Here is a 14861-nt window from a genome sequence, read left to right as displayed (position 1 = left end):
ACGTTTGTCCACTCGTCCAAACGTCTTCACTCCAACGAGTATCTAGTTTCGATACTAGTTTTAGTTTCTATTAGTCTCAGATTTTCGATACTTTTGACCCTATTTATTACAAATTGTCTACAAACACTGCGGCGTCCCTCGTCCCTTGTCCCTCGTCCCATCTCTGCTCCCTCACTCGTGGAGGAGGTGGTGGTGTTTCTTCTACTTCTTGCGGTCCACTTTGCTCATCATGGCCTTGACGTCGATGGGGGCGGCGGCGGCGGCGGCCTTGGCCTTCTCCACCTCCTCCTGCTGCCAGAGGATGATGGGGTGGATGCCCGGGCTGCGGTTCTGGGCGTTCTGCTCCAGCTGAGCCGGGCTGTGGGGGACAGTGAGGTGAGTTTGGTTGTTTTAGATCCAGTTTCTACATATTTATCTTCTCAGTAAATTTAAGGGACACTTTATTGTCCCAGAGGTACATTTGTCCTCTGAATGTGTCCCGTCCTTCAGGCTCGTGGGACGTCTCATCAGGAGCAGGGACCACCTCAGTGTCCAGCTCTGGGACACATGATCAACTCACCCAAACACAGAAAGAACACGCAAACCCCACAGAAAGAACACGCAAACTCCACAGAAAGAACACGCAAACTCCACAGAAAGAACACGCAAACTCCACAGAAAGAACACGCAAACTCCACAGAAAGAACACGCAAACTCCACACACAAAAGCTCGAGAGTCAAACTCGGGCAGGACCCTGTTGCTGTGAGTCGTTGAGGTTTAGTTCAGTAACTTCACTGTTTTTAATTTTCTTAAAGGCAACATGACCCAATATGACCTCATGATATTGACTCCTCCCCTTTCATGATATTGACTCCTCCCCTTTCATGATATTGACTCCTCCCCTTTCATGACATCAAGTCTCTGCTGCTGAAAAGGGGAGGAGTCAAACTCACCTCTTAAATGTTTCTGCAGGAAATGTGTGACATGTGAGTGGAACTCTGCCCCATCAGTATAGTCCTCCTCCACCTCCTCCTCCTCCACCTCCTCCTCGTCCTTCCCCTCCACCTCCTCCCTCTCCTCCCCCTCCTCATCCTCCTCGTCCTCCTCCTCGTCCTCGTCCTCCTCGTCCTCCTCCTCGTCCTCCTCCTCGTCCTCCTCACTCACCTGAAGTTATGAGCCTCTGGACTCAGGGCTTTCTTCTGGATGTCCTTGTACGTGGGAGACTTGAGGTAACGGAAGAACGTGTCCTGCACAAAGAGCAAAGACACAGGGGCTGAAGACAGATCTGTATGACATTAGTCCCCTCTCTGTCCCACACTGTCCCGCACTGTCCCTCCCTGTCCCTCTCTGTCCCTCCCTGTCCCTCTCTGTCCCTCTCTGTCCCTCCCTGTCCCTCCCTGTCCCTCTGTCTCACCTTCTTCATGAGGAGGAAGACGTGTGTCTGTGCTGCCTCCAGGACGTATCTGTGTGGATGCTCCAGGCCCTTCACCGTCAGACCCATCGTCCTCCCATCGATGTTTATCCAGCGGGGGGCGCCAGGAGCCAGGAACGTCCTGTGGACAGACACGGGACACGTGGGACACACGGGACACACGGGACACACGAGAAAATTAACTTTGAACTGTACAATTTTCACGTCGAGTCCCACAAACTGTTCAACAAATATCACGTCTTGTCCTGCTCTAAGTCCCACTGTGCTCTGCTCCTCCTCCTCCACCTCCTCCACCTCCTCCTCTCCACCTCCTCCTCCTGTGGGTGTGATGCTAACTGTAGGCACTACTCTGACAGTTTTATTAGACTTTAATCTGAGCTTTGTGTGAAATGTTCCGCTCTAAATCATTAATCGTTTCTTCTGTTGATAAATTAAAGCTGAATTCTCTGAGTCTTGTCCCTGAAACTCTGTGCCTGTAGTTTAATGCCAGACTGTGGAACATTCCAGATAAAACAATAACACATCCACAGAGAGAAGCTAAAGGCAGACACATCCACATGACTCCTTTAAAGCCACACTACGTCACATTTCAGATGGTCCTGAACCACACCCTGATGTCCTCTTTTGATCTGGGGACACGCCGATACCGATACCGATCCAGCTCATTCTCCTGGAATGACACTGATATTTGATACTAGTATTGTTCCATGATATCGGTTCATCTGATTCAGAGCTTCACTGGATCAGACGAGATGTTTCCAGAATGTTTCATGTTTAATCTTTAATTCACACAGAGCTGTTAAAACAATTAGATCCATTTTGTAGTAAATTAACTGAGTTTTTAAATAAAATGCCTTTTTCAGTCCTGGTATCGGTATCGGTTTATATCGGGAATCGATCAGACACCAAAAGCCAAAAGTATTGATATTAGTATCAGAAGTGAAAGAGCTGCATGGATGAGTCCAGCCCGAGTCCTACTGTTAGACCGGGTCTGATCTAGTCCTGGTTTAGTCCAGGTTTAGTCCAGGTTTGGTCCAGGTTTAGGTCCAGGTTTAGTCCAGGTTTAGTCCAGGTTTGTGTGACTCAGATTGTTCTGACTCGAGTTTCAGTAAATGTGACGGAAATGTAAAGTGAAACAGTGAGTCTGGAGCCACAGGGGCTGGTTCTGGTTCTGGTTCTGTTCCTCGTGACTCACTTGAAGATCGTCTCTGCTTTGGCCGACATGGACGACGCTGTGCCCCACTTCAGCTCCTCAGCCGCCTCCCAGAACGCCAGGTTCTCCCCTGCACAGACACACACACACACGACGCACAGACACACACACACACGACACACACACACAACACACAGAGAGCTCAGAGCACGCCACCTGCCCACGTGAGGAACCACGTGAGGAACCACGTGAGGAACCACGTGAGGAACCACGAGAGGAACCTACCACTGAACTCTTTCTTGAGGAAGATCTTGAAGTCGTCGCGTCCCCTCAGGTCGACCAGGAGCTCGTACAGACTGAAGGACCAGCGCTCCACACGCATCTTAGTGGGAACATCCACACTGAAAATCCACAGGTGGAGTTTAGTCACAGTCTACACCTCTGCTCATGTATGTGGTAACGTGTGTGTTATATGTGTGTGTTATATGTGTGTGTTATATGTGTGTGTTATATGTGTGTGTTATATGTGTGTGTTATATGTGTGTGTTATATCTGAGGGACACATGAGGGACAGAAGGACAGAGGGACAGTGGGACAGTCTGACCTGCACACGAGGGACACAGGGACACAGGGACAGAAGGACAGAGTCTGACCTGCGCATGTTCATGGTCCAGTAGGCGTCGTTGTCCGTTTGCCAGGGGTTACTGGGCAAACACGGGGCCAGAAAAGGGTCGTGGTTCTTGTAGGTCGTCACATATTTGACCAAACTGAAAAAAACAAACATGTTGTTTATTTAAAGGCTCGTTGTGTTTTCTGTCCTGATCCTCAGACCTGGACATGTTCCATTCACAGATTTAGACTCATCAGACTCATCAGCACAAGATCACAGAGACAAACGGCTGAGGTGTTCCCTCCACAGGGCGCTCCCTTAGACATAAAGTGAGGAGCTTGGAGTAGAGCCGCTGCTCCTCCACGTCCAGAGGAGCCGCTGAGGCTCCGGGGTCTGCTCAGGACGCCCCCCCAGAGAAGAGGGTGGATCAGGGTGTGGTCTGATGTTGTTTTGTGGTGTTGTGATGTGATGTTGTTGTGATGTTGTGAGGTGATGTTGTGTTGTTGTGATGTTGTGTTGTTGTGATGTTGTGTGACTTACGCTCCCAGGGACACACTGGACTTGACCCTTGACCTCATGATGGTCTGCTGATAGAAGATGTTCTACAGGAGAAGAGCAGGTCAGTTTCACTCAGTCTGGACACGTCAGGATCACGTCTGGACTTACCATCCGTCTGTACTGGTCAAACGTGATCTTCTGTGGACAGAGGACAGTCACACGTCAACTTCATGAAGACACAACACAACAAAATGTCCACGACAAGGACGACAACGATGACAACAACGACAACAACACCAACAGCCTCCTAAACGCCCTGTTCATGTTTTGTCTTGTCCCAGATGGACTGTTTATGTCTCACCTCGTCTGAGCTCGGGTCCAGGAGACGCTCTGGACCTGTGTCCATCGCACTGTGAGTGCGTCTCTGCAGAGACAAGAGGGACATGAGGGACAAGAGGGACAAGAGAGACAGAGACATGAGGGACATGAGAGACATCACATGTTGTGTGGTTTTGTTGTGTGTGTTTGTTGTGTTTGTTGTGTGTGTTTGTTGTGTGTGTTTGTTGTGTGTGTTTGTTGTGTTTGTTGTGTGTGTTGTGTGTGTTTGTTGTGTGTGTTTGTTGTGTGTGTTTGTTGTGTGTGTTTGTTGTGTGTGTTTGTTGTGTTTGTTGTGTGTGTTTGTTGTGTTTGTTGTGTGTGTTTGTTGTGTGTGTTTGTTGTGTGTGTTTGTTGTGTTTGTTGTGTGTGTTGTGTGTGTTTGTTGTGTGTGTTTGTTGTGTGTGTTTGTTGTGTGTGTTTGTTGTGTTTGTTGTGTGTGTGTTGTGTGTGTTGTGTGTGTTTGTTGTGTGTGTTTGTTGTGTGTGTTTGTTGTGTTTGTTGTGTGTGTTTGTTGTGTGTTTGTTGTGTATGTTTGTTGTGTGTTTGTTGTGTGTGTATGTTGTGTGTTTGTTGTGTGTGTTTGTTGTGTGTTTGTTGTGTGTTTGTTGTGTGTTTGTTGTGTGTTTGTTGTGTGTTTGTTGTGTTTATTCACTGACCGGGGGGCGGTTGATGATCCAATAGGCTCTTTCCTGACAGTCCAGAACCACACGGTCAGACTTGAGACGCTCTTTACCCGCCCTGGACACACACACACACACACACACACACACACACCCATATACACACACATACACATATACACACATACATTTACACACACCCGCCCCCACACACACACACACAGGTGCAGTGTGTAACTTTTCTAGAGTGAAATGGAGTAAACCACATGTGTCAAACTCAAGGCCCGCGGGCCAGATGTGGCCCTCCACATCATTTTCTGTGGCCCACAGTAAATTAAATGTTTGATATTAAAATGTCGTTTTATCAGGAGATTCACAGTTACACATATTTTCACATCCATATGTGATATTTGTATAAGTAATAAATACAGAAACAGTTAAGTTTAAAAAGTAAAGTAAAGTGTATTTTACATCTGGCCCTTTGAGGGCCGCCATTTTACTGAAGTGTCTGACGCCCCCTGGTGTCAACGATTATAATAAATAATAATAAATAATAATAATAATAAATAAACATGAGTCTCACTTGTGCTGCTCTGACGCCTGCATCACGATGAAATCCCACTTATGATTCAGCCATTTGTGAAGGTGATTATAGTGAGCCTGACGCACAAAACACACACAACACACACAGACACGCACACACAGACACACACCCAGACACGCACACACAGACACGCACACACAGACACACACACACAGACATGCACACAGACACACACAGAGACACACACACACAGACACACACACAGACACGCACACCCAGACACGCACACCCAGACACGCACACACAGACACGCACACACAGACACGCACACACAGACACACACACACAGACACGCACACCCCGACACGCACACCCAGACACGCACACACAGACACGCACACACAGACACGCACACCCCGACACGCACACCCAGACACGCACACACAGACACGCACACACAGACACGCACACACAGACACACACACACAGACACACACACAGACACGCACACCCAGACACGCACACCCAGACACGCACACACAGACACGCACACACAGACACGCACACCCCGACACGCACACCCAGACACGCACACACAGACACGCACACACAGACACGCACACACAGACACGCACACAGACACACACACACAGACACACACACAGACATGCACACACAGACACGCACACACAGACACGCACACACAGACACGCACACAGACACACACAGAGACACACACACACACAGACACGCACACAGACACACACAGAGACACACACACAGACACACACATACACACAGAGACACACATGAGTTCACTTTCACACAAAGTTCTCGTGGACATAAAACATTTAAACTTCTCGTTAGTTTTGATGAAACTTGTGTAAATAAATTACCTCATGTTTTTGTGACATCACTTCCTGTTTTGTGTTTTTATTTTTGTTGTTGTCACAAACTGTCACTTTGTAGATGTAAAACTATAATAAATATTCAGCACAGGCACAGCATCTGGTTTAAAATGTGTGTTTTTACTTTTTACTCTGGACACGACTCAGACCAAACGGACAGTGATGCTCCTTTAAACCTCAGGGTCCTGCTCTGGCTTCACTGAAGCTTCTGAAGTTTGACGTCTCCATGACCGCACTGGTCAGGGGTCATGCTCTTGTGGCTGACTCGCTGGCACACTGAGCTGTTTTTTTTTTTTTAATTCACTTAATGTTTTTGGGTTTTTACCGACTCAGAAGTGCAGCTGGTGCAGTTAAAGGAGGTTCAGGATTTTTGGATCGTATCATTTAAGCGGTTTGTTTTTCCTGGCGATGCTACGCTAACAAGCTAGCTCTGAAATGCTGCAGAATTTTACTCTAAATATGGCAGAAGACGTTCCAAAGGAAACGGCCCGTTTCATCATCGACTGAAGTAATCCCTGGATTTCCCTGGACGTCGCTGTGACGGAGCAGGACACAGAGAGACACTTCTGTCCTGAGGGCTGTTCCTATCCTCACACTCGTTTGTGTGTTTTTATTCTTACTGCAGACAGATGAGTACCTGCTCGTACAGCGAGTACCTGCTCATACAGCGAGTACCTGCTCGTACAGCGACTACCTGCTCGTACAGCGAGTACCTGCTCGTACAGATGAGTACCTGCTCGTACAGCGAGTACCTGCTCGTACAGATGAGTACCTGCTCGTACAGCGAGTACCTGCTCGTACAGATGAGTACCTGCTCGTACAGCGAGTACCTGCTCGTACAGATGAGTACCTGCTCGTACAGATGAGTACCTGCTCGTACAGATGAGTACCTGCTCGTACGGCTCCAGTTGGCCTTTCTTCCGGATGTTTCTCTTGGCCAGATAAATAGCTGCAGATAAACAAACACAACACAAAGTGTGAGTGTGACGTGTGTGTGAGAGAACACACACACGTCACACTCACACTTTTACACATGTGTAACAGTGTGAGTGTGACGTGTGTGTTGTGTAAAAGTGTGAGTGTGACGTGTGTGTGACACTACGACTCACAATCTGAGGAGCATTTTGGAAACAAGACAAAATTACCAAGGTATTTTTTTTAAAGATGCACTATGTAACTTTCTTGGTTCTTTCCGGAGGTTCTGCACTTGTTTGTCTCCATGACGATATCATTTCTTTGCTCTGATAGTTCCACAGTTTGGCTTTAATCTAATGTATCTCCATAGAGAGAAGTGACTCCGCCCACATACATAAAGTGACTCCGCCCACAGACATAAAGTGACTCCGCCCACATACATAAAGTGGCTCCGCCCACATACATAAAGTGGCTCCGCCCACAGTCACATAAAACAGCTGCACTTGGAGAAACAGAATAAACAAGAAGAATCTGGAGACGAGCTCCAGTCAAACATTTAAAGTTATAATTTTATTTATTTATATTAAAATGTTTTATGTAACTTTTCTGTGTTAAAAAAACCTGCACGAATCAAATAAAACGAGAGCTGAGTAAATGTTGAGAAACAACTGGAAAAACGTCTGAATTGTCCATTTTAGTAAAATTCTGCTTTAATATTTGAATTTTTTAAATCCAGACCTGAGCAGAACTGAGCTCCAGTTTTTATTTTAAATAAACTTTGACAAAAGTCTCACCGTAATCTGAGTCCTCAGCCGCCCAGCGCTGAGTCGGCCAGAAGTACGGAGTCTGAAAAGAGAGACTGGAGAGTGAGAGAGTACCTCAAAATATGAATGAGAGAGTACCTCAAAATATGAATGAGAGAGTACCTCAAAATATGAATGAGAGAGTACCTCAAAATATGAATGTGTGTGAGAGAGTACCTCAAAATATGAATGAGAGAGTACCTCAAAATATGAATGTGTGTGAGAGAGTACCTCAAAATCAATGTGTGAGAGAGTACCTCAAAATATGAATGAGAGAGTACCTCAAAATATGAATGAGAGAGTACCTCAAAATATGAATGTGTGTGAGAGAGTACCTCAAAATATGAATGTGTGTGAGAGAGTACCTCAAAATCAATGTGTGTGTGAGAGAGTACCTCAAAATATGAATGTGTGTGAGAGAGTACCTCAAAATCAATGTGTGAGAGAGTACCTCAAAATATGAATGAGTACCTCAAAATCAATGTGTGTGAGAGAGTACCTCGAAATATGAATGTGTCTGTGAGAGAGAGTACCTCAAAATCAATGTGTGTGAGAGAGTACCTCAAAATATGAATGTGTGTGAGAGAGTACCTCAAAATCAATGTGTGAGAGAGTACCTCAAAATATGAATGAGTACCTCAAAATCAATGTGTGTGAGAGAGTACCTCGAAATATGAATGTGTCTGTGAGAGAGAGTACCTCAAAATCAATGTGTGTGAGAGAGTACCTCAAAATCAATGTGTGTGAGAGAGTACCTCGAAATATGAATGAGAGAGTACCTCAAAATCAGTGTGAGAGAGTACCTCAAAATCAATGTGTGTGAGAGAGAGAGAGTACCTCAAAGTCAGTGTGTGTGTGTGAGAGAGAGTACCTGGAGCACTACTGGGGGCGAGGACCTGGAAAATTAGACTGAGAAAATCTGAAAAATGAGGGTGTCTGTGTGGGGGAGAGTACCCAGAAAAATGAGGGTGTCTGTGGGGAGAGAATACTCCAAGAACATGGGTAACTAGAGAGTACCTGGAAAAAGTGGGGTTCTATGGTTGAGAGTACCTGGAGCATGTGTAGGGAGAGTACCTGGAGAAATGTGAATGTCTATGTTGGGAGAGTACCCAGAGAACATGGATGTCAATGGTGGGAGAGTACCCCAGGAGCATATGTGTATATTGGGAGAGAGTACCCAGAGAAAGTGCATGTCTATGTTTGGAGAGTACCTGGACAGTGTGGGTGTCTGTGGGGAGAGTACATGTGAAGGGGAGTACCTGCACAGTGTGGGTGTCTGTGGGGAGAGTACCTGTGAAGGGGAGTACCTGCACAGTGTGGGTGTCTGTGGGGAGAGTACCTGTGGAGGGGAGTACCTGGAAGCGGTAGAGGCTGGCGTCGTTGCACAGGACGAGCTTCTTGTGGTTCTGGATGGGGTAGATGTATCCATAGGCCACCAGCATCGTCCCCAACACCTGAGCCTCTGCAGGGAGTACCTCAGTGTGACACGGGAGTACATACAGAGTGTGTACATATATATGTGGACAGTACACACACAGACACACCCCGACACACACACCGACGCACACACACACACCCCCCGTCTCACCCTCTGTGTTGTTCTTCATCTTGTTGACGATCCAGGTCACGATGTCTTTTCCTGCACAAACAGACTCAGGTCAGTGCTTCAGGTCAGTGCTTCAGGTCAGTGTTTCAGGTCAGTGCTTCAGGTCAGTGCCTCAGGTCAGTGCTTCAGGTCAGTGTTTCAGGTCAGTGTTTCAGGTCAGTGCCTCAGGTCAGTGTTTCAGGTCAGTGCCTCAGGTCAGTGCTTCAGGTCAGTGCTTCAGGTCAGTGCTTCAGGTCAGTGTTTCAGGTCAGTGCCTCAGGTCAGTGCTTCAGGTCAGTGTTTCAGGTCAGTGCCTCAGGTCAGTGTTTCAGGTCAGTGCCTCAGGTCAGTGTTTCAGGTCAGTGCTTCAGGTCAGTGTTTCAGGTCAGTGCTTCAGGTCAGTGCTTCAGGTCAGTGTTTCAGGTCAGTGCCTCAGGTCAGTGCTTCAGGTCAGTGCTTCAGGTCAGTGTTTCAGGTCAGTGCTTCAGGTCAGTGTTTCAGGTCAGTGCTTCAGGTCAGTGTTTCAGGTCAGTGTTTCAGGTCAGTGCCTCAGGTCAGTGTTTCAGGTCAGTGCCTCAGGTCAGTGCTTCAGGTCAGTGCTTCAGGTCAGTGCTTCAGGTCAGTGTTTCAGGTCAGTGCCTCAGGTCAGTGCTTCAGGTCAGTGTTTCAGGTCAGTGCCTCAGGTCAGTGTTTCAGGTCAGTGCCTCAGGTCAGTGTTTCAGGTCAGTGCTTCAGGTCAGTGTTTCAGGTCAGTGCTTCAGGTCAGTGCTTCAGGTCAGTGTTTCAGGTCAGTGCCTCAGGTCAGTGCTTCAGGTCAGTGCTTCAGGTCAGTGTTTCAGGTCAGTGCTTCAGGTCAGTGCTTCAGGTCAGTGCTTCAGGTCAGTGTTTCAGGTCAGTGCCTCAGGTCAGTGCTTCAGGTCAGTGCTTCAGGTCAGTGTTTCAGGTCAGTGCCTCAGGTCAGTGTTTCAGGTCAGTGCTTCAGGTCAGTGTTTCAGGTCAGTGTTTCAGGTCAGTGCCTCAGGTCAGTGTTTCAGGTCAGTGCTTCAGGTCAGTGCTTCAGGTCAGTGTTTCAGGTCAGATTCTGAAGTAACATTACTCTTACTCGAGTAGTTTCATTCTGCAGACACATTTTTCAAACAGGAGGAAATTCAAAACAGATTTTTTTCACTTTTCTTTTCCATTTTGACTTTAAGTTAAACGAACTTTTCCTGGTTGGGATTTATTCTTGTCAAGATAAAAGTTATTTTGTGAAAGCCCCTCCCTCTCTGTGTAAGCCCCTCCCCCTCTCTGTGTAAGCCCCTCCCCCTCTGTGTAAGCCCCTCCCCCTCTCTGTGTAAGCCCCTCCCCCTCTGTGTAAGCCCCTCCCCCTCTGCTGATGCTCTGGAGCTGCTGACCTTTGACCCTTAGCAGACTTTAGAGTTAATCCTATTTGTGTTTTCTGTTTTTGTCGTTGCCTCAGAGTCAAACACGTTTATCTGAGGTTTAAAGACTCGAGTGTCACAAATATTAAAATAAACAATAATAAAACAACACAACAATAATAATCAGATTTAAGACAAAAACAAGAAACACGGGGAGGGCATCTGACACACGGGGAGGGCATCTGACACACGGGGAGGGCATCTGACACACGGGGAGGGCATCTGACACACAGGGAGGGCATCTGACACACGGGGAGGGCATCTGACACACGGGGAGGGCATCTGACACACAGGGACATGTAGTTTTATGTCAGATGCCCTCCCACCTCGAGCCTGATCTCTGAGTCTGCTTCGTCTGCTGCTAAACTGTTGTGTCCTTTGGCAAGACACTTGGGCCGATGGCACAGACAGACGACCTCACTCGCCCCAGGGCAGACGTGGCAACAGAACGAATTTATCAAAGAGTTTATCAAAGATTAAAAAAACCTTTGGTGACTATAAAACTATAAACACTGAGTGTATTATCACTATGGGGCCCTGCCCTCAGCCTGTGTCCTCCAGGGTTTATGTGTCCCCTGTGTCCTCTGTGTCCTCTGTGTCCCCTGTGTCCCCTGTGTCTCCTGTGTCCCCTGTGTCTCCTGTGTCCCCTGTGTCTCCTGTCTCCTCTGTGTCCTCTGTGTCCCCTGTGTCCCCTGTGTCCTCTGTGTCCTCTGTGTCCCCTGTGTCCTCTGTGTCCCCTGTCCTCTCACCTGTGATCACATGGGGGATACTGGTCACGTTCAGTTTCTGCTCTGACCCTTTGACTCCGCTCTTAGTGTCCTGCATCTCCACCACCAGAGCCTCCACCTGCAACAGACACATTTAACACAGAGCCTCCACCTAAAACAGACACATTTAACACAGAGCCTCCACCTGCAACAGACACATTTAACACAGAGCCTCCACCTGCAACAGACACATTTAACACAGAGCCTCCACCTAAAACAGACACATTTAACACAGAGCCTCCACCTGCAACAGACACATTTAACACAGAGCCTCCACCTAAAACAGACACATTTAACACAGAGCCTCCACCTAAAACAGACACATTTAACACAGAGCCTCCACCTGCAACAGACACATTTAACACAGAGCCTCCACCTAAAACAGACACATTTAACACAGAGCCTCCACCTAAAACAGACACATTTAACACAGAGCCTCCACCTGCAACAGACACATTTAACACAGAGCCTCCACCTAAAACAGACACATTTAACACAGAGCCTCCACCTGCAACAGACACATTTAACACAGAGCCTCCACCTGCAACAGACACATTTAACACAGAGCCTCCACCTTGTGGATAATTAAAGGAGCTGAATCTTCACTGAAGTGAATCTGAACACCACCTCCCCACGACCACCTCCTCACGACACCACCTCCTCATGACACCACGACACCACCTCCTCACGACACCACCTCCCCACGACACCACCTCCCCACGACACCACCTCCCCACGACTACCTCCCCACGACACCACCTCCTCACGACACCACCTCCCCATGACACCACCTCCCCACGACACCACCTCCCCACGACACCACCTCCCCACGACACCACCTCCCCACGACACCACCTCCCCACAACACCACGACACCACCTCCTCACGACACCACCTCCCCATGACACCACCTCCCCACGACCACCTCCCCACGACACCGCCTCCCCACGACACCGCCTCCCCACGACACCACCTCCGCACGACCACCTCCCCACGACACCACCTCCCCACGACACCACCTCCCCACGACACCACCTCCCCACGACACCGCCTCCCCACGACACCGCCTCCCCATGACACCACCTCCCCACGACCACCTCCCCACGACCGCCTCCCCACGACACCGCCTCCCCACGACACCACCTCCCCACGACACCACCTCCCCACGACCGCCTCCCCACGACACCACCTCCCCACGACACCACCTCCTCACGACACCACCTCCCCACGACCACCTCCCCACGACCGCCTCCCCACGACACCGCCTCCCCACGACACCACCTCCCCATGACACCACCTCCCCACGACCGCCTCCCCACGACACCACCTCCCCACGACACCACCTCCCCACGACACCACCTCCCCATGACACCACCTCCCCACGACCGCCTCCCCACGACACCGCCTCCCCACGACACCACCTCCTCACGACACCACCTCCTCACGACACCACCTCCCCATGACACCACCTCCCCACGACACCACCTCCCCACGACCACCTCCCCACGACACCACCTCCCCACGACCGCCTCCCCACGACCACCTCCCCACGACACCACCTCCCCACGACCACCTCCTCACGACACCACCTCCCCACGACCACCTCCTCACGACACCACCTCCCCACGACCACCTCCTCACGACACCACCTCCCCACGACCACCTCCTCACGACACCACCTCCCCACGACCATCTCCTCACGACACCACCTCCTCACGACACCACCTCCTCATGAGCAGCTTTTGTGATTCAAGTTTCTTTGTAACAAACTCTTCAGTTTTTAAATCCTGAGTCTGAATCTTTTGCTCGACTCGTCTTTACGACAAAAGACCAGAGCAGAGATTTTTCTGTGATGGTAAAACAAAAAACAACTGTGAACTTTATGAAACTTTATGAAACTTTATGATCCTGACGTTTAAAGTGTTTCTTAAATAAAGACACGACTGATCTTATGTTGATCTCATGAGCTCACAGGTGCAGGGCATTTAACATTCCCTTTAACATTCCCTTTAACATTCCCTTTAACATTTCCTTTAACATTCCCTTTAACATTCCCTTTAACATTTCACAAACATCTTGACCCATGTTGATGCTTTTACATTAGAAAAGTGACAGTGTGAGCTTTAGTGGCAGGTCACAGTGACTCTGAGGCCCAGGTTCAAAGAGGCTTAAAGAGGAATTATGTTGATCTGTGAAAGCCTCTGACATCTCCACTGACATATGTGGAGTATCTGTGATGGGACGCCCCAGATGGAGATAAGACCAGGTGTGTTTAAGATTTATTTGTTTATTCCAGTTACTTTAATAAACTTCTCCTTTGAGACGTTTGGTCAGATACAACCCTCTGTTTTTGAATAAAATAAACAACTGTGATGTATTTTTGATTAAATGTAGACGTCTTGAGCACATCCCAGGACAAAACAGACTCCTATTTTGTATTTACAGATACTTTGCGGTGGTATCATGTTCTGCATATATCTCTATGGCAGAATGTTCAGCAGTAACCATGGTGACAGGATGCACACATCATCAGACACAGCTGAATAATAAATACGTTTATGTCTAAAGGGCTCTCACCTTCTTCAGGCAGTGGATGCGGGGCCTGTAGTGCTGGTCCCGTTGGGGGCGGGTGGTGCGGATGGTCATGGCTGAGGGAGAGTACCCGCTCGAGGGTCAAAGTCGAACCCAAAGTCCAGAGGAGAGAGGAGTGCACAGAGGAGAGAGGAGTGCACAGAGAGGAGTGCACAGGTGGAGTCACTGCTCTGCTCTGAGGTGGAGACGGTGGAGGAGGAGCTCAGCAGATCCAATTATCAGAAGGTCCCTGTGATACTCGGAGCGGCCTGCAGAGGGCAGTGTGACTGCAGCTCCTGGAACATGGAGGTCGCCATGGAGACAAACAACTTTAAACACACGGTCTGATCAGGAGAATTGTGTTTCTGTTTTGAAATGGAAAACACAAAATCAGAAATTAAAAATCTAAATAAAAAGGGAAAAATAGGGAAAATAAATCAAACTGACTTTTTGTATATAAATAATAATAATAATAATAATAATAAAAAAGAAAGAAATAAAATCAATTGTATGAATAACACACAGATTGTACATGGACCAAATGTAAGAAACAACATGGAACATTCTCCATGAGACAGAAATGTTTTATGTCGCACTGTGGAATATTATAGCCAAAGGAACATTTCCATGGAAACAAGCAGGACCCTGAGAGGTACTCTCCACTGTGCTGAGGTAC

General features: G+C 48.3%; 1 protein-coding gene across 1 annotated transcript; it reads right to left on the bottom strand.

Moving 5' to 3' along the window:
* Positions 1-201: 201 nt before the first annotated feature.
* On the bottom strand, positions 202-14260 carry rgs9a (regulator of G protein signaling 9a). Its single transcript, XM_033971544.2, has 17 exons — positions 14192-14260; positions 11597-11693; positions 9430-9480; positions 9197-9303; positions 7833-7884; positions 7014-7072; positions 5255-5331; positions 4708-4789; positions 4035-4097; positions 3842-3871; positions 3716-3777; positions 3219-3332; positions 2851-2966; positions 2608-2695; positions 1395-1533; positions 1145-1227; positions 202-358 (listed from the first exon to the last, which is right to left on the bottom strand). Exons 1-17 carry the CDS (start codon positions 14258-14260, stop codon positions 202-204), a joined length of 1446 nt encoding a protein of 481 aa, XP_033827435.1.
* Positions 14261-14861: the final 601 nt, after the last annotated feature.

The sequence above is a fragment of the Periophthalmus magnuspinnatus genome, chromosome 8 (genome assembly GCF_009829125.3).
Source record: "Periophthalmus magnuspinnatus isolate fPerMag1 chromosome 8, fPerMag1.2.pri, whole genome shotgun sequence".
In the NCBI taxonomy this organism is placed as follows: domain Eukaryota; kingdom Metazoa; phylum Chordata; class Actinopteri; order Gobiiformes; family Gobiidae; genus Periophthalmus; species Periophthalmus magnuspinnatus.
Note: the sequence above shows the minus strand (reverse complement) of the source record. Positions and strands in the feature narration are given on the sequence as shown.